Here is a 23,740-nt window from a genome sequence, read left to right on the forward strand (position 1 = left end):
CCCATGAGGCAGCTGTCTGAAGCAGGGGGAGGTGCCCTCTAGGACAGCCAGGGAGAAGGCTATCAGGTCTGCTGGGACCTCACATCAATACTTCACCACCATCAGATCATCTGAAAACCAGACACTTGGCTCTTGCTAATTCTGAGGTCTTACTTGAGCCAGAAAGTCCTATATTAGATCATATTTAAATGCCACATTCTGCTGAACCCTGGGCCAGACTCCCCAAATTCTTCCTTGCATTGGGAGGAAGGTTCATCATAGGGATGGAGACCCTGCCAGGATGGGAGATGTCACGGGGAGAGGGGAGGGGCAGAGATCACAAAACTGGGAAGAAAGAGCCCGCTGCAGAGAAGTGGGCACGGTCAAGGGAGGCAGAGGGCTTGAGCCATCCAGAAGGGAAAGCCGCCTCCCGCTGGCCACAGAGGCTGCCTGGGCCCCACCTCCTTTCCCTTGCCTATGCTAGCAGAGCAGGGTGATCAGAAGGAACTCCCTGCTGGGCAAGAGGGGGGCTGGTGTTTGCTGTGTGCTAATCCTAGGCCTGAGGTCTTCAGAGGGGCCCGGAGAACTTCAAGGAGGGGAAGGCAAAGCTGTACGGTAGCCGAGCTCATTAGCCAGCACCCCCACACCTCCACTAGGAGGAGGGCGGGCGGCCAGGGAGCTGGTGGCAGAAGCAGCAGAGAAAAGGCTGTCACTGTCCTTTCTTCCTTTTGGTACAAGAGTCTCCCTGAGCCGGTTCTCCTGTAGTGACACCTCTCATGGGCGCTAATGAGATCCGTGTCACAGAGCTAATGCGCTCTGACTAGGCTCTTGATAGACACCCCACTCCTTCAGGGGAGACCATAGGCCAGTACTGCCCTCCTGGGGCCAGGCCCCCATCCTGCCACTTGCCAGCCCAGCTCTCTTGCCAAACTGTGCTGGTCAACAAACTCCTGAGAGGACCCACTTCTCTGGCCATCCTGCCTGACAGGAACCTCAGCGGGACCCTCCCTCAGCCCCTGAGCAGAGGGGTGAAGCAACCAGGGCAGGGCCACCCAGCTGGACTTCAGGGAAGGTTCCAGTTATCCTCCCAGACGGCTGAAACCAGCAGTCTACGGGGCCTCCTCGTCCCAACAACCACTGAGCTTTTACTAACCCTTCCTCTGCAGACTTCCAAAAAGAAAGAAGCAAAGGAGGCCCAGGTCTTGCCCTTCGAGAGGTCAAGTATGTGAGGACTGATCATTAGCAAACAAATTATAATCAGGGACTAAAGGTGTATTCTGTACACCCACCCTGGGAGGGCCAGGCAGGATTCCCAGGGGAGGTGGCCTCTGGAAGATGGACAGGTTTTCCTGAGCCAAGAGGTAGACAGCAAACAGAGGTCACAAGAGTAAGAACTGTCGGGGTCAGAAAGAGGTCAGAAGAGGTTGCGGGGCACTGGCTCAGCATGACTACAGCAGAAGTGAAGGGTGGCAATGCTTCCTTTCCTTTCTTCCTCGGTTGTTGCTATTGAAGCTTTGTCAAGGCCTGTAAGTGTCGCTGATACTGAGGGAAGTGAGGGAAGTGAGCTTATTTTCTTCCTCATTATCTCTGTTGGTAGCACAAAGCCTGACACCAAAAGGTACTCCCAGTTCAGCACAGTGGTAAGAACACAGGCTATACATTTATACGGTCCTGGGTTTGAATCCTGACTCCTCAAGTCATCTGGTTGAGTGACCTCAGACAAGTAACTTAACTAGGTAAGCCTCAGTTTTCCTACCTTATTCAATGGGAACGATGATATCTGCCTTCATAATACTGGTGTGAAAATTAAATTCGTTAACATAAATAACGCGCGTGTCTTGCTGACCCTGGGCCGAAAGGAAAGAAGCACAGTCCCTGGTGGAGGCTGCCTGCCGAGGACTTTGGTCCTAGCCAAGGAAGCTGAACAGCCAGGTCTGCACACATGTAGCTCCTCCTCATCCACTAGCTGCTCCAGCAGCCCCCTGCTCACCAGGCTCACCAGGCCAACCCCTCCCCCAGGGGGCGTCCTCCCATCTGCCAGGCCATGCTAACAGCCCACAGCCCGTCCTCCCAGAGCTTCAATGCTTCCACCGCTGGGTGCCCTCTCCCTCAGTCCCCAGGGCCAAGCCGATACCCGCTCCTGGACTGTGCCTGTGGGGCTGGGCACTGTGTCTGTCATTTTTACTAATACATCTCTAGCACTTATCACATAGTAGGAGCAAAGTAAATGTTCACTGACCTGGTCCTGACTCGGTTCCCACAGCCACTGCGGGCTCTGAATTAATCTTTACCTCCATGTACCTTACTGCACCTCCCCTTCTGCAGTTTCTCCTCACTAGTCCTCCCTGCTCATACTTTCAGGCTGCTCTGACCTGGTCACTCAGAGGAACTGCCTGGACGTTCCCATACTCCCTCTCAAACAACTCAGCCACCCATAGCCATCCTACCAGCCATCTCCCCCCCTGTAGCTGGGTCTCCCTGCCCCTCTCATCAGCCCACCCCTCCCGTATGCCGGCTCCCTTGCTCTCTCAGCACCTCCACCACCCAATGCTTGGCAGGAGTCCCCCACAATGTAGGCCCCACAGGCTGCTCCTGCCACACGTACCTTAGAAAGAGGCTCAGGATCATCGGTGGGCTTAGGGTCATTGGTAATTTGGGAGAACCAAGCAGATCCTGGACATGGCTAAGCTGTGGGATCTGCAGAACCCTTGCCCAGCATAACCAATGCTGCCTCATCCCCACCCCCAATATACATACCACTCCCCACTCCAGGCTGGCAGCTCCTCACAGAGTTAATTAGCACCATGTCACCGAGGACCAGCCTGAGTGGCCAGTGACAGGAGCTCACCCCTGACCCCAGGGCTGGGAAATAGTCCACATCAAACTCTTACAGCACGACCCTTTTAGCACGCACAGTAACTCGGGGCACCGCCAGCTGAAGCTCATTAAAGCTGTCTCTTTGGTGCGAGGGCCATTAACCTCACTGCTCAAAACCCATGCCTCCCCTCCCCGCCTCTCCCAGCCCAATTAATGCCCTGCATCTTCCCTCCCTTCCAAGGACCCTTACCCACACCCCAGAGCCAGTCAGGAGCTGGCAGGGCAGCCCCCTTCATTCAAAAATACAAACACCAAATGCCAGGAATCCCCAGTGTCCTTGAGTACCCACTGTGTGCCAGGCACTGCACAAGCCCCTCACACAGCTGACTTCACTGAACCTTCCCAGCAGCCAGGAGAGGCAGTAGCTCTCTTGTCTAAGGCCACAGGGCTCTGGACGGTGGAACTAGAACAACTGGCTCCAAAGTCTACTCTGTAGTCACTCACAGCCTTGGGCTGTCCCCTGGGGCCCACCCAGGTGGAAAACCTTCTCCATAAAGAAGAAAGGAACACCTCAGGGGTCCTAACCCAGAATGGACACGAGTGAAGAGAAAAGAAGGGAACACTGAGTCCCATGAGGCAGCAAACAGTGGAAACAAGGAAGCCCTTTCTCTCAGAAACACCCCCTGGATAGATACATACAAGGAGGGCACCCAGCTTCCTGTGCAGGGTGAGCTAACCCAGTCCCGCTGGTCCCTCCCACTGGCCAGACTCAATTACAGGCAGTTCCCCTTCCCCTGGGCCAATGCAAGTCCTCTCACTGGTCCTCGTTCTCTGGTCTCTATCTTTCCTATCACTCTTTCATTGACTCACCTACTCACTTGTTCATTCACCACCTGATTGGATTTACTGAGCACCTATTAAGGACTAGTTTGTGCAGCACAGAGTGCCTCAGTGAGTCTGAATCAGAGCTCTGATCACGCTGTTTTCTCACAAACCTGTCTCATCAAAACCTCACGAGAAACCCACTCCCTTTAACCTGTCTTCCCAGGCCCACTTACGTCCCCACTGATTTTCTAGCTATTCCCTAACCCAAAGGCCCCACTGCAGTACTGGAAACTATCTGTAGATGTCTGGACCTGCCATCGCAGTATGCCAGGCTTCCGCGTGCCCTCAGGCTTTGTACACACGCCTCCTCCTGAGAAGAAAATCCTTCCCCATTTTTCTGCCTAGCAAACTCCTATTCATCCTCCCAGGATCTGCTGACTCAAGTGTCCTCTAGGAAGCTTTCTGCTCACCTCCCAGGCATACCACCTGGCTAAGTTTGGGGTCTCCACTAGATTGCATAGAACAGCAGTTGGGAGGGAATAGCAATTGCTTGGGGTACCCCCCAAATCCTTAGACCCATTGACCACTCCCCCTCACCCCCCAACAAATATGATACACGGCATCCCAGAAGTCAGTGAGATGTAAATGAAGGAGCAGAAGCCATTTGGCAACCGAGAAAACCTTGCTTGGGGCAGCCCAGGTGTTTCTAACACAGCCCTCAGTGGTCTGGTGGCAAATGCCCAGTTCAGTCTCTGTCTCCTCCAGGATGTGAGCTCCCTGAGGACAGGAACTTCTACTCAGAACGCCCAGCTCCCACCAGGCACCAATGATGTCTGTGGAAAAGATGAGGGGCTTGTGTGTAGGAAGGGACTGGGTCCTTTGGTGTATCTTGCCAATCCCTCCTTCAGCCCCTGATACCTCCCCAAAGGTACATAGGTTATGATAATGTCATAGTGCCACCCAAGAATACCCCTGCTCCTCCCACTTGGAACAAAGCCTTGCCTGCTAAAAACCATTTGCATGCACATGTATGCACATGCACACAACATAATTCACATAGAAATGAACAGACATATTTCCTGACAAGCTGTCAATTGCTCCCATACACAGACACACGTTCTCAGGAAAATATAGAGATATATTGTTACACATGCATCCCTCAAATATAGATATACATGGACACACATATACTCTTAGACACATGGAGACATGCAGCTGAAGTTGCCAAATGCACACGCGTGTGCGCATGTCACACACACACACACACACACACACACACAGTCACTCACAGACAGATACGTAGCCATACTGAGAGATCAGAGGCTCCAATGCCCAGAACCACGGCCATTTCAGCTGCCTTCCAAGCAGTAATCCCCCTGAGGGTGCACCCCCACCTGGTACCCCAAGTGGCCCCTCCCAACCCAGTCACCGCTCAATGGAGGCTGCTGCTCCTGCGGGGGAGTCAATACCCTGTGGACGGAGCCATCGGTCAGAAGGACCCCGACTAATTAAAAGCTGGTGAGGTTTAAATAATTCATCTCCTTAACTCCCATTGATCGCCCAGTTTAGTGGCCACAGACTTGAAACAATATTAAACAGCCTCCTCCAGCTCCACGGGGGGTGGGTGAGCTGACATGTGCCCACCCCTCTGAGGACATCTCCCACCAGAGACTCAGCCAGAGGCAGGGGTACCTTGATTTGAATCCAAGGCCACCTGCGACCCACCCAAAGCCCAAACCCCAGTCTCCTCCTAAATATTGTTTTGAGAGACCCTTTCCAATGGGCTGGTTTCATTCTCCCCTCTTACCCCCTTTCCCTGCTCTCTCCAGCTACAGAGAGCACCTTGTTAGAGCTCAAAAAAGCCACAGAACCCCTCTGTGTGCCAGGGGTCTGGGGCATGTGGACAGGAGACTGACCGGGCTGCCAGGGGGACATGTGGGAGGACTGACCGATGCCGCTGTGGGGCCGGCCTATGTGCTGCAGGCTGAGGCCCTTGTTCATGTCTAGAAGTCCGTTCTTGGGCCAGCAGCCCATGGCGAAGCTGTAAGCCTGGAAGACAGGAGGCAAGAATGGTTAACAGAGGCCCTGATCCTGAACCAACCCATCACTCCCCCCATCAAATCTTCCCCCAAGGACTTATTCTCATCGTACCACTTTAGGAGAGCCCCCTCACAGGGTCCCCTTGCCACCAGAAAACCCCTTCCTCCTCTAGGGCTCCCTTTCTCCTGGGCATCTCCCCTTCAGAGGCCCTTTGACCTCACTGGGTGCCCCCTCACCAACTCCTGGAGAGAGCTCCCATTTACTAAGACCCTCCTTGTTAGGACCCTGCCTCTCATCAGGGGACCCCCTTCACCTTAATTTCCCCCCTCTCCAAAGTCCTCAGCACTCTGCTGGCCCCCTCCCAGAGCATTACTGGCCACAGAGACTGGGGTCCGAAAGACTTGGAGACTAACATATTCACACTTCACAGACGGGAAAATCACAGTGAGGGGGGGCCAGCCACCTGCCTGGTCCGGGTGCTTCTGACCCAGAGACAGGCGAGGCTGTAGAAGGCTGAGTGCCAGGCGAGTGTTCACCTGGGGAGGGGTAAAGTCACCTGGTGAGATTCAAGCAGCAGTGAGGGGACACATGAAGGGTGTGTGTGTGTGTGTGTGTGTGTGTGTGTTAGGGGAAGCAGATCTCTGCTGAAGGTCAAGTGCTCACTTATGCATATTCAAAGCGGCCACCCATCGATCTGTACTTAATTGTTTTCCTGGGGTTGGGGAAGGAAGTGCTGGGGGCATCGATCTGCTCAGACCCCCAGCACTTCAGTGCTCCCCTACTCCTGTCACCTGACAGCAGCCAAACTCCACGGGGAGGGAGGGGTACAAACTCCAAGGTACATGGCAGGACAGGGATGGCTCCTGCTCTTACATTCCTTACAGGCATGACGACCTGATGTCACAGGTGAGGAAACTGAGACCCAGAAAGAAGAGACATACAAGGGTTAGAACATCTTTAAGTGGCCCATTGGGAATTTAACACCTGCTCAACCTGCTGGCAAAGTCCTGGGCTCTTACCAGTGAGCTTGCATAGCTAGCTGACACTTGAAACATTATCCTTTCACTCACTTTGGAAGTCCCCAAACATCAGGCTGCCCTTCTCCAGTGGCAGGAAGCATGTGGGACAGTGGTCAATGGGAATGAAGCTTGGGTGAGTCCCCAGAAGTTAGATGGTGAGTCCGCTGATGATACTAAAGTGACTGCAGCCATGGTCAGACAGGCACTAAAGTGCCCCTGCCCATCACTATGCCCAAGAGGCTCCCAGCCCACCACAGACTCCTTCACAGGGAGAGCACCAGCACAGGTTCAGAAACAAAGACAGGAAGCTGGACACAGAGTCTGTGCCAGGGCTGAGGAGCTGGGCAGAGGGCTAGTGTCCTTCGTTCCCAGCTGCAGGAACCAAGCCGTGGCCCCACGGGCAATGAAAGGCCAGGAGCCAGTGTACTTCACCCTTAGCACCCTCCAAAGCCATTATCCTTGACCATGAAGGTACTAGCCACAGCCCAACTTCCCAGCCAACCCTCCTACCCTTCCCCAAGTCACAGCTGCAACCACAAATTGGGGGCTGAGTGTGATGCTCAAGGACAGGGGAGAGGTCGCTGGCTTTGAGCCAGGGTGGAGCCGGAATGCAGGCGGAGAGGAAAAGCAGCCAGTGGGTGGTGCGGAGCTGAAGAAGCTGCTATGCATGGTCAGGGCCAGGACCGGAGTGCAGTGGGCCAGAGAGCAGCGGCGGGCCGGCTTTCAAGTACTTTAAAATCACTTACAAAGGCCGGATTAAACGATCAGAAATTCCATTTAATAGGACAAATAAAGAAATAACAATCTACTCTATCAGCCTGGAGAAGGCAAGCTGGATGGTTTTTTTCTCTCCTTCTAAAAAGGAAAAAGGGAAGGAAGGGAAAAAAAGAAGGATAATGTGTGTTTACTCAAGCAAAGAAAAAAATATTTAAGTGATGTCGGGGAGAAGATTGCAGTAACTAGTGAAGAATAACATCGTCTACTTTGCTGTCAAATCACACCCGAATTTCAGTAATAGATTCTCGGCTGACACTCAATTCAATTCGAAGGTGATCCTGCTTTATCCCAGCCCATCAAATATTAAACACTTGCATTAGCAGGTGCTGCCGCTTCCCGGCTTAAAGCGGCGGGCGGGCGGCGGGGCTGCGGAGGCCCCTCTGCTCTGCTCTCGGCTCAGGGACAGGGCAGCTCAACGTTATCTGCACGTCATCCTGAGTCTTATCGCGGCTAAGCGAGAAGACCACTTCAGATAACATTAGACGCTTGCCCCAACGCGTGTCAGCATGAATAGATTATTATTATAATAATGACTCCCCAAGAACTTCCCCCGACTCGGACACGTGGAAGGAGGGTGGAGGGCAGTGAGCCCGGGAGGACCAGGCTGGCCCGGGGCGAGCCAGAACCCACGGCAGGAAGCAGGGGCACCGAGCAAGGCGGCAGCGCCGTCCCGCCTGACGGATGTCTTTCAGGAAGGGCAGTCTAGCTTGTCAGAGCCGGGGCGAGATGAATTGGCGTCTCCGCCGTGGCCGCGGGTGTCATGCCGCACAGTTTCATATTCCCAGATAAGGTGCGATAACCAATTGCTGCTGTGACACGGCCTCATCCAGCACTTCCTCAGGGGGGCCCGGGCGGGGGAGGGGCAGTGCGTGCACATGGGTCTGGCAAGCTCCTAATAAGAGGGATTTAATTTTTACAAATGCTGCTTCCAGCGGGGCCTTCACATACCAGCCAAAGTCCAAAATGATATTAAAAATGGTTAATTAAAACTGCTCTTCTTCAGCCTGGGCTCTCCCTCTGCTGCCCTGCTGAGAATCCTGGCATGTCTCCTCCAGGTACTGCCACATACCCCTGCAGAGCTGAAACTTCACGGGTGACCACAGCCTCATGGAACCCTCCAGGCACAGTAAGATGGACCAGCACCTCAAGCTGCCCCTGCCACCTCAGATACCTTTCAGGCACAGCCAGTGGACGGACACAGAGAGCCACGCAGAGAATACAGGTCCTATAGCAACCTGTGTTCCCACCAATATGAGGACCAAATACTTACACCTGCTGCCCTAGGCACTTGTACCCACATGCCCGCTACCCTCAGCACACATTTCTAAAGCCCCTGCCCTCCTCCCAGATATACATACTGGAGCGTGCATACCCACACAAGTGTGCCCTCCTTCCATTCCCCACCCCCTCCTGACATCCTCCCAAAGAGATTACACCCACCCAGAATTCTTTTTTTTTTAAAAATATATTTTTATTGATTTTTTACAGAGAGGAAGGGAGAGAGATAGAGAGCTAGAAACGTCGATGAGAGAAACATCGACCAGCTGCCTCTTGCACAACCCCTACTGGGGATGTGCCCGCAACCAAGGTACATGCCCTTGACCGGAATCGAACCCAGGACCTTTCAGTCCGCAGACCGATGCTCTACCGCTGAGCCAAACCGGTTTCGGCCCACCCAGAATTCTTAACAGAGACTTCCTGGGGTCCAGCTTAGAACAGGGTGGTGTGGGCTCTGTCTCAGATTCTGGCTGGGAAGTCAAGTCTGGGACCCAAGAACCATCAGAGCCGGACGATTCAGGAGGCTGTCCACAGGGACAACGGAGACAAAAAGGCTGAGGTGGGATGGGAGGTGGCCAGGAAAGCTTCCTGGAGGGAGGGGTACTGGAGGGCACCAGGTAGAAGACATAGCAAAGGCAAAGGAGAATGGCAGGAGCAAGCTTGTGGAGTGCATAGGAAAAGGCTTGGGTGTTGCTGGGCAGCTAACACCGACAGAAGGAGTCATAACTTCAGATGCTGCCTCCCAGCTCTGTGCACACTGGCATCAACCGAGGGGCCCTGATTACAGTCTACCGCCTTTCCCCACTGCTTCCTGTTCCCGCTCTTTCTCTTCCGCCAGCCTGTGTGGTGTGGGGGTAAGGGACCCAGGAGCTTTCTGACCTTGATCAGTGTGAGGCAGGAATCCGTTTTAAGAGCTCTTGCCAAGATCTGTGCCTGAGCCCCTTTTCCATGCAGGTTCTAGATTCTCTGGGTGCCACTTTTCCAGCTGCACTTCTGCCAGCTGTCAGGCCCACTTGAGGGGTTCCTGGCCAGAGGGTGGGGCAGGTGGAAAGATGTCTGAGGAGCCTAAGTCCTGTCCGGGGTAGGTGGAGTTGCGGTGAGAGATGCTGGTCCACTAAACTGCGCCCTCCCAGCCCTGTGCCAGGCAGGCGTGCACACTTCCCTTCCCCTGGGCTGCTGTAATTTCCATGCACAGGGAAGCAGGTGCCGAGCTGCTCCCGGCTGGCTCTCCCCTCTCATGCTCTGCCCGCCTTGGCTGCTGCCCCATTAGCTTAGTGGCCAGCCATCTGCGACGGGCCTGCCACGCAGCCCTGCTGTAGGCGCGGCGGGTGGCCCCCTGTGTAACAGGGAGCTTTGCCATTAGCGCCTTTAATATTCTGACACCTCAGCACAGCCTGCTATTACATGCAAACGCTGATCGCCCTGTGAAATTACATTGCTGGGCCCGCGAAATGGAATCGTGTATAATCAGCCTCCTCCATGCACTGTCAGTCCCATCACAAACACGGCGCCCGGCGGCTTATGGGGGCTTAGCAGCTGCGACAAGTGTATTGGGTTTAATAGATGAAGTAGCCCTCATCGGCAGCAGCATCAGATCCTTCAAAGAGGAAAGAAGAGGCATCGACAGCTGCTGGGGTGTCTTTGCCCACCCACTCACCACCTACCAGGGCCCTGAGAGTAGGGTGGACACAGAGGGAGCAAGAACCCAGCTCAAGCTGCAGACAGAAGCGCAGACTACCCTGCAACTCCAGAAAACCCAGAGCTTCCAAGCCAACACCAGCACACCGACATACCCAGCCCTCCACAAGATGGGGAGGAGCAGGCCTCTACGCAGATCTCTGGGTGACTGTCACCCTCTGGGCGTAAGGCTGGTAGGACATTTGCCAAGCTGAGGAACCAAATCAAGCCAAATGCCATTCCCTTTTTATCCAACTGGCCAACATTTCTGTAGTTGATGGATCAAGTACCAAGGTCACAGGTAAACATGAGGATGGTGTGCTCAGGAGCCCAGTCTTACAGAAGGGCAATGTCTGGGCTCAACAGTCAGACAAACCAGCATTTGGTTCCCAGTTCTGCCAGTTACTGGCACTGTAATTTTGGATGGTTATTAAACCTCTCTGAGCCTCAGTATTACAAAATGGAATGGTAGTTCTTTCTCCCAGGTATACCTAAGGTCACTCAGGAAAGCCTGTCCCACTGCCACCTCCAAATACCCTTGGTGCCATCACCCAAAATGCACATTGCCTTTGAGAATGCTGTTCCCTCTCCCTTTTCTGGGTTCAGTCTAACACACCAATTGTGGCAGATTGTATTTTCCTGTATCTCCCATCTCCCATTTTTCTTCTTACAATGTGACTCAAGAGGAGGAGTCTTGAGTCCGCAGACAGACGCTCTACCACTGAGCCAAACCGGTTTCGGCACCATTTGATTTCTTTAAAGAATTTCCCAACCTGCCTAAGCGCTATGCTAAGCCTGTTAATAAAAGTGCACTAAAGCTAAGCATGATTTTTTAAAAATAAAAAATATTGTCATTCCCTGACCTTCTAGGACTATGGAAAGCACTTACTTAGAGGAGTACGTAGTTTAATTTCGTGATTAAAAACATAAAATTGAAAGGAAAAAAAAAGAGGAGGAGTCTTGAAATAGGATTTTTTTTTTTACTTAACTATTTCAACCAACATAGTAATGCAGAAGTAATACTATGTAACCTCAAGAAATGCTATATAATATCAGAAATGCTAACCAGATAAAGACACTACAAAGAAAGAGAATTGTAGGCCAATATCCCTGATGAACACAGATACTAAGATCCTCAACAAAATATTAGAAAATCGCATCTAGCAATATATAAAAAATACACCATGATCAAGTGGGATTTATTCCAGGAATGCAAGGCTGGTACAATATTCGCAAATCAATAAACGTGATACATCACATAAACAAACTGAAAGACAAAAATCACATGAACATATCAATAGATGCAGAAAAAGCATTTGACAAAATCCAACACCCATTTTTGATAAAAACTCTCAGCAAAGTGGGAATAGAGGGAGCATATCTCAACATGATAAAGGCTATATATGACAAACCTACAGCCAACATCATACTCAATGAGCAAAACCTAAAACCATTTCCCTTAAGAATAGGAACAAGACAGGGATGACCACTTTTAGCACTCCTGTTCTACATAGTACTGGAAGTGCTAGCCCTAGCTATTAGATAAGAAGAAGAAATAAAAGGCATCCAGACTGGAAAAGAAGAAGTAAACTGTCATTCGCAGATGATATGATATTGTACATAGAAACCCCCCAAAACTCCATAAAAAAACTACTAGACTTAATAAATGAATTCGGCAATGCAGCAAGATACAAAATTAACACCCAGAAATCTATGGCTTGTTTATATGTCAATAATGGACTCACAGAAAGAGAAACTAAAAAAATAAAATAAGAAAATCCCATTTACCAATGCCATCATTATACATCAATAATGGACTCACAGAAAGAGAAACTAAAAAAAAAATCAAAAAAAAAAAAATCCCATTTATCAAAAAAATTAAAATACCTAGGAATAAACTTAACTAAGGAGGTAAAAGACCTATACTTGGAAAACTACAGGATGTTGAAAAAAGAGATAGAGGCCCTAGCTGATTTGGCTCAGTGGATAAAGCATTGACCTGTGGACTGAAGGGTCCCAGATTTGATTCCTATCAAGGGCACATGCCTGGGTTGTGCTCAGTCTTCAGTAGGGGGCATGAAGGAGAGAACAATCAATTATTCTCTCTCATCATTGATGTTTCTATCTCCCTCTCCATTCCTTTCTGAAATCAATCAAAATATTTTTTAAAAGTAAAAAAAAAAAAAGAGATAGATAGAGGAAGATATAAACAAATGGAAGAATATACCATGTTCATGGATTGGAATGTCCATACTATCCAAAGCAATTTATAGATTCAGTGCAATCCCTATTAAGATACCAACGAAATATTTCACAGACCTAGAACAAACTTTTCAAAAAATTCATATGGAAAAAAAAAAAAGACCCCAAACCGTAACTGGTTTGGCTCAGTGGATAGAGCATTGGCCTGCTGACTGAAGAGTACCAGGTTCGATTCTGGTCAAGGGCATGTACCTTGGTTGCCAGCACATCCCCAGTTGAGGATGTGCAGGAGGCAGCTGATTGATGTTTCTTTCTCATGTACGTTTCTAACTCTCTATTCCTCTCCCTTACTCACTGTAAAAATAAATAAATAAATAAAGACCCCAAATGCTAAAGGAAAAAAAAAAAAAAAAGGAAAGAAATGCTAAGGCTGCTTACTCATTGGCTGGAACACTTGCCATGGAGCCCTCAGCTGAAGCAGTCAGCCTGCTCTGAGGCAGCCAAACAAGCTCATGCAGAGACCATAGAGAGAAGCCATGAGACTAGGCAAAGAGAGATGCCCAGCCTGCCCCCAGCTGCTCCAACCACACACTATGCCAGATCAAGTAACTGACTAAAGTGTGTGAGAGAACCTGAGCTAGACTACCTTACTGAGCCCAATTTCTGACTTATAGAAAATACCAACTAATAAAATAGTTAATTGTTTTAAATCACTAAGTTTTGGGGTGATTAGTTATGCAGCAATACTAACTGGAAAACCAATATAAACCCCATGGAGTTGATGTGAGGATTACATGAACCATTGCATGTAAAGTACTTAAAACAATGTTCTTTGAAAGTTACATATTAGATTAGAATCTTTATTTATTTATTTATTTATTTATTTATTTATTTATTTATTTCTATTTATTTACTAGAGGCCCAGTGCACAAAATTTGTGCATGGGGTATGGAGGGGTGTCCCTCAGTCTGGCCTGTAACCTCTCTAATCTGGGACCCCTTGGAGAATGTCAGATTGCTGGTTGGGCCTAAACCGGCAGTCGGACATCCCTCTCACAATCTGGGACCACTGGCTCCTAACTGTTCACATGTCTGCCTGCCTGATCTCCCCTAATAGCCTCTGCTTCGGTCCCTGCCCCCCACCCCCACCCCCACCATGGCTTTGTCTGGAAGGACAACCAGAAGATGTCCAGTTGACCTGGTCTAATTAGCATATTACTCTTTTATAAATATAGATTTATTTGTTAATCCTCACTTGAGGTTATTTTTCCATTGATTTTTTAGAGAGAGTGAAAGGAAGAGGAAGAGACAGAGAGAAACATCGATGTGAGAGAGACTTATTGATTGGTTGCCTCCTGCATACAACCTGATCAAGAAAACTTGCAAACAAGGCACATGCCCTTGACCAGCATCAAACCCAGGATCCTTCAGTCTGTGGGCCAACCCTCTATCCACAGAGCCAAACTGGCTAGGGCTAGATTATAATTTTTAAAGTCCTCCCTATCCCCATTCAGAGCTGTTGCCTGTTCTATTAATAATAAAACTTCTCAAGATTTTTTCCGCTCACCCCATTTACCTTCCTCATCACTCCTTAACTCCTGCAGACTAATTTCTAGCCTTATTATACCACTTAGCTCCTGTTAAGGTCAAGTCTTCACCATACTGCCCACATCTATTAGGCAATTTCTGGTTCTTGATGCTTTCACCACTCAGCAGCCTATTTCATTTTTTTTTTTTTTAAACAAAACAAAACAAAACATTTTTTTTAAAATTGATTTCAGAGAGAGGAAGGGTGAGGGAGAGAGAGAAACATCAATGACGAGAAATAATCATCAATTGGCTACCTCCTGCACATCTCACATTGGGGATCAAGCCCGCAACTCGGACATGTACTTTGAAAAGCAATCAAACCATAACCTCTTGATTCATAGGTTGACATTCAACCACTGAGCCATGCCAGATGGGCAAAAAAACCCTTCTCCTTTGGTTTTTTCAATATCCTATTCTTTGAGTTTTCTTATTTTTTCCTGCCAATCTCCTATATAGTCTCTTCTGCAACTGGTCATCCAATGTGTACACTCATCTGCTCTCTCTTCTTGTTTTTATCTTTACCACTTTTCTTGGTGATTTCTTCAATTTCCTCATCTTCAACCTCTCCAATTTCTAAATCAATATTTCTTGCCTCTATTTGAGTGTCAAACATATACATTCTGTTGCCTATCTGATATTTCCACTTGGATTTTACTCAGACACTTTATTCTCAATATGTTTAAAAATCAATTTCAACCATCTCCCCTCCAAATAGCCCCTTCTCCTGGGTTTCCAAATCCCAGTGAAAGCCTGGTCTACCAGAAAAGTGGGGGAAGGGGGTCAATCTTGCTTCCTTCTTCTTCCTTATCATCCACTAAGTCCTGGGATTGCTGTTCATGCCTCTAGACATGACCGAAGAAATTCTTTCAGCCCTGACTGGTTGGCTCAATGGATAGAGCGTCAGCCTGGGGACTGAAGGGTCCCAGGTTCGATTCCAGTCAGGGCATGTACCTTGGTTGCAGGCACATCCCCAGTGCAGGGTGTGCAGGAGGCGGCTGATGGATGTTTTTCTCTCATCGATGTTTCTGACTATCCCTCTCCCTTCCTCTCTGTAAAAAATTCAATAAAATGTATTTTAAAAAAAGAAAAAGAAAAAAGAAATTTCTTCAGCCTACTGAGAATAATGCTCTCTAACATCTCCTACTTTTTGTCCTAATGAACATATATTTCTCTTTCAACATTCAACTCAAAAGTACTTTCCTTTACTAAGTCTTTCTTAACTCAGCTCTTCTTTTTTATCCTTACCTGAGGATTTGATTTTTATTGATTTTTTTTTAGGGGTGGGGATGATGGGGGGTGGGGAGAGAGAGAGAGAGAGAGAGAGAGAGAGAGAGAGAGAGAGAGAGAGAGCGAGCGCGAGCGCGCGCATGTGAGAGTGCGTGCGAGTGCATGCGAGTGCATGCGCACGCGCACGCACGCGCTAAGCATCAATGTGAGAGAGAAACATTGACTGGTTGCCTCTCATATGTGCCCCAACTGGGGATGGAACTCACAACCTAGGTTGGTGCCCTGGTTGGAATCAAATCCACAACTTTTTGGTGCATGGGATGATGCTCCAACCAACTGAGCCATCCAGCCAGGGCCTGACTCATCCCTTCTTTAAATCCACCCGTATTCTAAACAGCACCTGTAACATTAGATTTGCTTATAAGTATGTTACCCATGATGCTGGGAGAAGGTTGGTAACCGCTGTCTCCATGAATGGTCTCCATTGAGGAAGGGGAAAAAAGACATCTCTTTGGTTATAATTCTGTCAAGCAGGAAGGCTGGTTTTCAGAGTTGCTACTGCTGTTAATCCTACCCATCTCCTTGGGGAACCACTGCTGTTCTTGCCCAGCCTAACAGCAATTCCCTGATAGCCAGCCTTAGAACTGGGGGCTCAGCTTTTTCCTTTTCTGAACTCTTTGGCCTTATGGGCAGGCCTCATTGCTCAGTCCCAGCAAAGGCATGGCCAGCACAGTGACCGCAGTAAAAGGACGCACACTTGCATTAGGTGATACAAACCTATTCTCTCTACTCCCAGCTTGTAGTTCTGTGGGCTCAGTGTTCCCTGACTACCATCATACTTCAGGGGCCCCGGAGCTGCTGCTGCTCCTGTCCATCAACAGAACCTGAGGGGGGTAATTATCATCTGTGTACTGAGCCTTCCTGCTCACTGCCTACCACAGGACAGCTGCCTTGAGTGCATGGGACCACCAGCTCAGCAAAGGCAGGGGCTGGTCCACAACATTTGGAGAACAGTGGCCAGCTCAATTTGAGTCTATTTTCAGGTATTCTCAGAGCGTCATCACCGAGTCAGAGGGGACCTGGGGACACTGAGGTTTCTGGCATGAGAACCAGAGACGGAGCTCCTCAGCCATGCTGCCTCAGCCCTACCAAAGAGGCTGGCCTGTCTGGGGATCCATGTACTGCCCCAGAGTCCAAGGCAGTAGGTCAGTGGGAGCCAACTACCCAGGGTGAGAGTTACATTGTGAGTTTTCTTTGTTTTCATTACAATTTCCTCTCCCATTGCTTCTTTTAAGCCAGCCCCTTCCTCCCCAGGGTGCTGGGGATTGAATGAAACACCACCCCTGGCTCCAATAAGTGTATTTCAATTACATCTGTCACTGCATAACGATATAATGATATATCATGTGATATTAAATCCATGGTAATCATATCAGGGATTTTTTTTAATCGTGCACTAATTGCATTATTACATCTCTATAATTAACAACAGGAGGTATGAAAATTCAGTTAAGACAGAGAGCTCAATGTACTTCCCCCACACCACCCTTGCCCTAACTCCCCAAGATTAGGCCCAGTTAGGAGATGGGGACTGTGGGACACTAGCAAGATGGGCCAAAGCTAGTGTCCTCCCTAGTGCCTCAACCACAGGCAAAGCTTTCGGCATCCAGGGCTGGCAGACAACTAAGACCAGGGTCTGTCTTGCGGCTGCTAAGGAAAGAGTCTGAGAAAGGCCCAACAGAAGGCCATACAGAAGGGCCCAACAACAAGGCTCAGCTGAGCCTTCCAGACCTCATGCCACTGTAGCACCAAGTATTCTCCTTGTGAGGGGTGTTACCTTTCCTTCAAACCAGCAAAGCCCTCAAAGGTCCTTCTAAGGCACAAAGCAAGTTCCAGCTCATGGCCTCCTGGACAAGAATTCTTCCTGCTACTGCTACACATACTCCCTCCCTCTGACCTAGCCCTTTGTGTGGCAGCTCTCAACATCACCAGGTCCAGCAGCTGTGATGTCTGTCTCTTCGTCCTATCATCCATGAACTACACAAACCAAATTCTTCTTGGGCCATTCCTTCCCAGTTCTCTCTCTGAAGTCTGGTTCTTCGTATTGAATAACAAGTGGGTTTTGATAACCATTGGGATCATTCTCCTACTCTCCAAAATGGTTCAGGTTCTTCTATCCTCCCACCTAGGCGTATATGGAGAGGCGACAGGCTCAGGACTGCAGCTTGAACTATGTCAAATGACCCTGTCTCTCCCACCCCCTTCCTGATACTGAGCTGTTGGGCTAATCCCCTGAGGGGTGTCAGAACCAGTCTGCAAAGCAAAATTCTGTGTTTCAAGTCCAAAGCTTTGAACTTGGCATGTAACTAGTCCTCAGTGAGGGGCAGGCATTTTGCTAAGTTTGACTCTCAGAAGTTGGACAAGCCTGAAGATAAAAGAGAAAAAGCATGTCCTTTTTCCTAATAAAAAGGAGACACTAATAGCAGTCAGCACTTAGGCAAAGCACTTTAAGTTTCTAAAGTGCTTTCCAAATTAAAATATAATCCTCTATTGAGCATGTGACACCACCACCATCAACTACCCCTCAAACACGAAGGCATGTGCATGCTTGTGCACAACACATGTACCTTCACTTCTTTGCTCTCTGAAAAAATAAAAAGGGTGTCCAAAATCTCCATCCCAGACCCCCCTCACTCTTTACTGGCTTGCTCAAATAACACACATTTATTGAGCAACTACCATGTGTCAAACTCTGTGCTAGGTGTCAGAGACACACAGATCAAGTAAACTAAGCCACTGTCTTCAAGGGGTTTCCAAGCTAGGAGGAGAGACATGTAAACATGTATGTAAACTCACCACAAGTGAGGGACTGAGGCCCTGAAAGAGCAGAAACCCTAATCAGGCTTGGAGGAAAGTCATTGAGAAGGACCAAGATGGCCTTCAGTGGGACATCCAAGGTGGGCTGCCTAGAGAAGGTGGACATATAGACTAGGAGTAGCTTAGTTCAAAAACAGTCCTAAGAAAGTGCATTGGCGGCCTGGATGGTGTGGCTCAGTGGCTGAGCATTGACCTATCAACCAGGAGGTCACAGTTCAATTCCTGGTCAGAGCACATGCCCGGGTTGCAGCCTCGATCTCCACTGGGGGGTATGTAGGAGACAGTCAATCGATGATTCTCTCTCTTGACTGATGTTTCTCTCTCCCTCTCCCTTCCTCTGTGAAATAAATTTAAAAATATATTTAAAAAAGAAAGTGTAAGGGTGGTGCATGACACTGTGGGAATAGATAGATCACCAGGAAGAGAATAAAAGCCTTAAGAGTCAGATGAAGCCCTTCTCTTCTCTGATGTTTAGAAGAAAAAAAGGAAGGCTGAGAGGCAACAGCCTTCTCTCCAGGCACGCCCAACATGCTGGCCCCTGTACCTCCCTTTGTCAACTCTACTTTCACTCCACTCAGGTGTGGTATGATGGAAGAGTATAGACTTAGGAATCACACTGATTCGTTCACAGCAAACATTTACTGAGAACCTGTTATATGCCATGCTACACGCATTCACTGAAGGCTTTCCAGATCCTGGCAACTCAAATGTAGATCCGGTCCTCAGAGAACCCACTGTCCTTTGAGGAGAAACAGACATGGTCACCAATAAGTAGCCAGTCACTGCAATAGACAGTGATCAGAGAGAACTTCAGAGGGATATAAAGGAGGGAAGCGCTCGGGCTCAGAGGCAGCTGGAGTCCGGAATGAGGTGGGCTGCCTCCTGCTCCTCTCCTCACCACACAAGCGGCTCTCAGCTGGCTGGGACAGAGCTCTCCTTGCAGACTGCAGACTGGGCTGGGGCAGGGGTGAGGAGAGCCCTGAACCAAGGCTGGGAAAGGGCTGGCGACTAAGAAGCAGTGAAGCTAAGCCAGGACCTCCTGGTTGCAAAGATGAAGGTTATGAGGCCGCAATTAAAGCTACAGAAGAGAGAAAGGCTCGCTGTATCATCCCAGGATGAGGGAAGGGGCACCTCTAGCATAAGCAACAGGAGTTGAATAGAAAATAGCAACTCTAGTTCCCAGGCCTGTTTCCCCATTGGAAAGTGGGGACTTAATTGCTTGAATTCTTAAGTCCCTTCTTGATCTGAAATGCACCAGATCTGAGGCTCTTCCTTTTCCCACAAGAATCAGGCTTATTTCTGTCCTCACACCTTTGCTGATGCTATTTCTCCACCTAGAACAGAAGCCTACCTCTACTCTCTCCGAATCCTACCTGTCTGCCAAGATACCACCTTCAGGAAGCCCTTCCTGATTTCTCTCCCTCCCGCTTCTATGTCCACTCCTTCCATAGTTCATATCACAGTTCTCCTTGGCTTATCTGCATATAACATATGGTCTGGTACTCTTATGTGATTGGTCTATGGATTGCCTCGTCACTCCTTGACCCCTGACATCCATGTCAGGGTAAGAGGGAAGCTCTACTCTCACAAGCCCCAGAAGCAGGCAGCAGTCTGGGTCCCTGCCCCCTCTGCCCACACGCCTTTGAGAACTCGACAGGCCTCCACTTGAAAAGGGTGCTGAAAGCAATGATGTCTCCAAGTGCGATGGGAGATATTTGTGTCTGCTTTACCCTTGGCTTTTTGCTCTGGTTCAGGTAGGAGCGGGGTGGGCTGGCTGGCAGATCTGAGAGCGCGGCACGCCCCAGCGGGCAGGGCACACAGCGCAGAGGAAGGCGCGAGTCAGTCTGGAGTGCTCCCCATTTATCAAGCTCACGCAGGCCGCCAGCCGAGCGAGTCTTTCTATCATTACACCTCTCAAAATCCGATTCATACCACTAATCCTGCCTTCATTCTCCCAGATTAATAACATCTCTTTCAACCTTCACAGTGTGATAAATAGACAAAGAGAGAACAAAAGGAGAGACAGAAGAGAGAGAAAGAGCTGGAGCAAGTCCCCATAATAGAGAGCCGAGAAAGAGAAGAGGGAAAAAAGGAGAGAGAGGGAGAGCGGCCAGAGACTACAGCTCCCTCAGAGAGCCGCTGAGGAGAGCAGGTGCTGCGCCCCCGCTATGCGCTCTGCTCTGTCCCCAAGAGAAAGAAAGGCTCATTAACAGCTCCTTCCTGCCTGCACTTTTGTTCAAATTCTTTTCTTCCCTTCCCATCCTGCTTTAGGTCAAATTCCAGTGAAAATGAGTCTTCTGGCTTCCCGGTCTCTTCCTCGCCTCCCTGCCAGGCCCTGGCAACAGAGCTGTGTCTCGGCACAAGGCAGGGCTGGGAATGGGTTTGGCACGGGTGGAGCAAGTGGGAATGGGTTTAGCACGGGTGGAGCAAGCTGGCCTAACGCTTCACCAGAGCCATTTCCTTAGCCTGAGCCTCTGCTCCCTTTCCTGCTCTTGAGGCAGAATGAGAGAAGGAGCAGGGTTGAGGGAAGGCTTGGGGTCCGTTCCCTAAGGCTCTGTCCGGCCACATCTTCCAACCTAAGGCTCCAGCTGGTCCTATCTAAGGCCGGTAGTCCCCAGCAGCCCAGGTAGATGGTGAAAGTAGGTACCCCTCAGGCTTGCTAAAACAGAGAGGGCTCATACCTCTAAACAATGATGAAGAAGTGTGCCAGAGAAAAACCCACTGGCCTCAGCCTTAGTGCTAACACAACTGATCAGTGACATTTCTTGCTTTCTCTGCTCAGATGCTGGTCCACACTTGTCTCCATAGCGCACTGCCCACTCTCCTCACAGAATCAATTCGCAGGGCCCCCCTCTGGATGCTCATCAGCTGTTCCAGGAGAATTGAGGTACTCCCTCTCCTGTGCTCTGGAAGGCAAGAACTCTTACACTACCCTGTAATGACTCTGTCTCGCTCACTCCACTAGAAGCCTATCTTCTGAGTTCTCTATTCCTAAGGCCAAGCTGCCCATGATACTTCCATTCTTTCTTGACTTTGCCCAAACCATCCTTAGAAGAAGACTAAGCCAAACATGGCCCAATCCTCCCTCTGAACTGCAAAGCTTTCCTACACAGCTGGCAGCCCAGCTCGGAGGCAGAGACAGAAGCACTCCACAGTGGGCAGCTGAGTTGGCCCTATGCATCCACTCCCTTCACAATCCATCATAGTGGGTGCGGGGGAATGGGTGCTGCACCAAGCTCCCACCAACTAGTCCATTTCCCAGCATACCCTCAGAGGGGAGCGGAGGGGAAGGGGTGATGTCACACGTGCAGAAGGAAGGTCCATCTTGCCCAATCCTGCCTATTAGGAGGAGCTTCCTGAGAAAGTCAAGGCTTCTCCGAGGACAGGGTCTGGTAATGGATAGAGAAGACGTGAAGCAGACCCTCAGCAGAAAGGTGGTGACCTGGTGGTCTGTTTAGAGGCAGGTCTCATCTAGGGAATATCTTGCAGACACTTGCCAGATTCTTTCCTCTAAAAAAACCTTCCTTTACCCCCTGCCACGAAACACAGTCCTCCTCTTGGATCAAAATGGCTGCCGCCTCCTCTCACTATTCACTCTGGGAATACCATCACTTCCAGCCCGACTCTCAGGCTAGCCTAGTTACACCTCTACTTGGGGAAACAATGCAACAGTTCAGAGAAAAGGAGGCCTCACAGGGCCAAACAAAAGAGCACAGTGGGCAGAAGGTAGTCCCTGGAATCACATCCCTTTCACAAAAGATCCAGAAATTCCATTAGTCCCTCCGCCCCATTTTGGAAGGACTCTCCACACTTTTACTGTTCCACCAGGTCTCCACGATCGGACACCTGCAGATAAGGAGGGTGGAAGAAAGACAGTGACTGATGCTTGTCCATGGGTCCAATGGCCCAAGGAGGCCGGGGGCTGAAGAGGGAAGGCAAGAAGGAGAGATAATGACACAGCCTCAGTGAAGGAGACAGATCTTCTCTACAACCAACCTAGCCCACTGGTGCCCTGGCTCAGGCAGGCAGGGCCAGCTGGCACACAGGCCCACGCTGCCTCTGAGTCCAGGGCCATAGCAGAGTTCCAAAAGCATGGATCCCAGGCCCTTTCTTCCGTAGGAGCCTGCACTGCTGGCAGATCAGATAGCCTCAGCCAGTCAATTCTGCAGCCCTCCAGACACAGGCAGCCAGCAGGCCCAGCCACCCCTAACCTTAGTCTAACAGCTTCCACACTCTAAACTCCGGCAACTTCCTGGCCAGTTTCCCCAGGGGCTCAGAAAGATGCTCTAGCCCTTGTATCTCTGCCCTCTACAGGAGAACAATCCCAGGCTCTGAGAGGAGAGGTCATGTCCCTGCTCCTGTATTTGCTGCTTCTATGGCCAATCCTTATCTAATACACATATCAGTGCCTCCTCCCAAGGCGAGCCTCTCTCAGCCACCCAACTCTGCGGGATCACCCCATTCCCTCAGGGGGTTTGGTCCCTTCAGTTGTGCAAGACAACCTACAGTCCAGTAAGGGAGATGTCTGGGGATCAGAGAGTAGGAAGTCAGCCAGACACAACAGGGTCTCTGACAGATCAAGACCTGAGTGATGCCTTTCCCCCTAATCAGACTTTGAAAGCTCACTCCCGGAGCATCTGGTTCTGGAGCCCACTCCTCCAGGCAGCCAGTGGCACAGAACAGGGAAGAAGTTGGGTCCTAATGTGTAAAAAGCTCCAGCAAAGCAAAATCATTTACTCTTCGGTGCAACTGCTCAGCAGAGCTAATAAATCTTGCATGAGCAGGGCCGATTCTAATTTCCTAATATGAAAAGGCATTTGGATTGAGAGAGAGGGGGAGATAAAAGTGATTGAATCTCCAATAGCCCAGGTTACTGACAAGAAACATCCTGCTCAGCCCTGAGAGAAGGATGGCAGCGCCCACCCGCCCACACACACCCATCCGTTCTGCCCCCCTCTTGGCGCGATACATCTCAGTCTTTTCTATTGACAGGACGTGGCTTTAAACACAGTTACACAAGTTATCATTTCTGCCTTCTGATCAATCTGAATTTTCAGGACAATTACCCTCTTAATCAATGATTGCTATCAGCAGCCCCGCGCCTGGACGGATTTCTCAGCAAGGTAATCATGCCGCCAGGCTGGACGGTGCGTGCATAGGCAATGAAGCTCTGGGTGGGGTCTCCTCCCTCCCTCCCCAGTCCCCCATACCCCAGAGCTGCTGCCAGCATCGAGGACAAGGACGGCAAAGTGTGTGAAGGCCACTTCAAGGAGTGATGGGGAATAGGGGAGAGGGGAGGGGCCCAGCCTTCCAGACCACCTGATTATGGAACAAACCTATTAAAACCCCAGATTTACTGCCCAGCACCCTGATGCATCTCCGCATTTCCTCCTACCATCATTCCTACCTCCTAATTAGTCTAATAAAGACCAA

General features: G+C 49.9%; 1 protein-coding gene across 16 annotated transcripts in view; it reads right to left on the reverse strand.

The window, feature by feature from the left end:
* The window catches only part of ERI3 (ERI1 exoribonuclease family member 3), a 126,363-nt gene that overhangs the window by 18,342 nt on the left and 84,281 nt on the right, over positions 1-23,740 (reverse strand). For 8 of the 16 annotated variants that reach the window (XR_006742204.1, XR_004989074.1, XM_036444430.2 and 5 more), the window contains one exon: positions 5,571-5,670. The exons of 2 other annotated variants lie outside the window; for them this stretch is intronic. Coding sequence is in view for 12 of the 14 variants with exons in the window: in XM_036444430.2 (XP_036300323.1) it covers positions 5,571-5,670 (100 nt within the window). In the remaining 2 variants the exon portion in view is untranslated. Of the gene's footprint in view, positions 1-5,537; positions 5,671-23,740 lie in introns of all 16 variants that reach the window. 6 more of the 16 variants (XM_036444426.2, XM_036444432.2, XM_036444417.2 and 3 more) reach the window with 1 other exon arrangement.

The sequence above is a fragment of the Pipistrellus kuhlii genome, unplaced genomic scaffold (assembly GCF_014108245.1).
Source record: "Pipistrellus kuhlii isolate mPipKuh1 unplaced genomic scaffold, mPipKuh1.p scaffold_m20_p_2, whole genome shotgun sequence".
NCBI lineage: Eukaryota > Metazoa > Chordata > Mammalia > Chiroptera > Vespertilionidae > Pipistrellus > Pipistrellus kuhlii.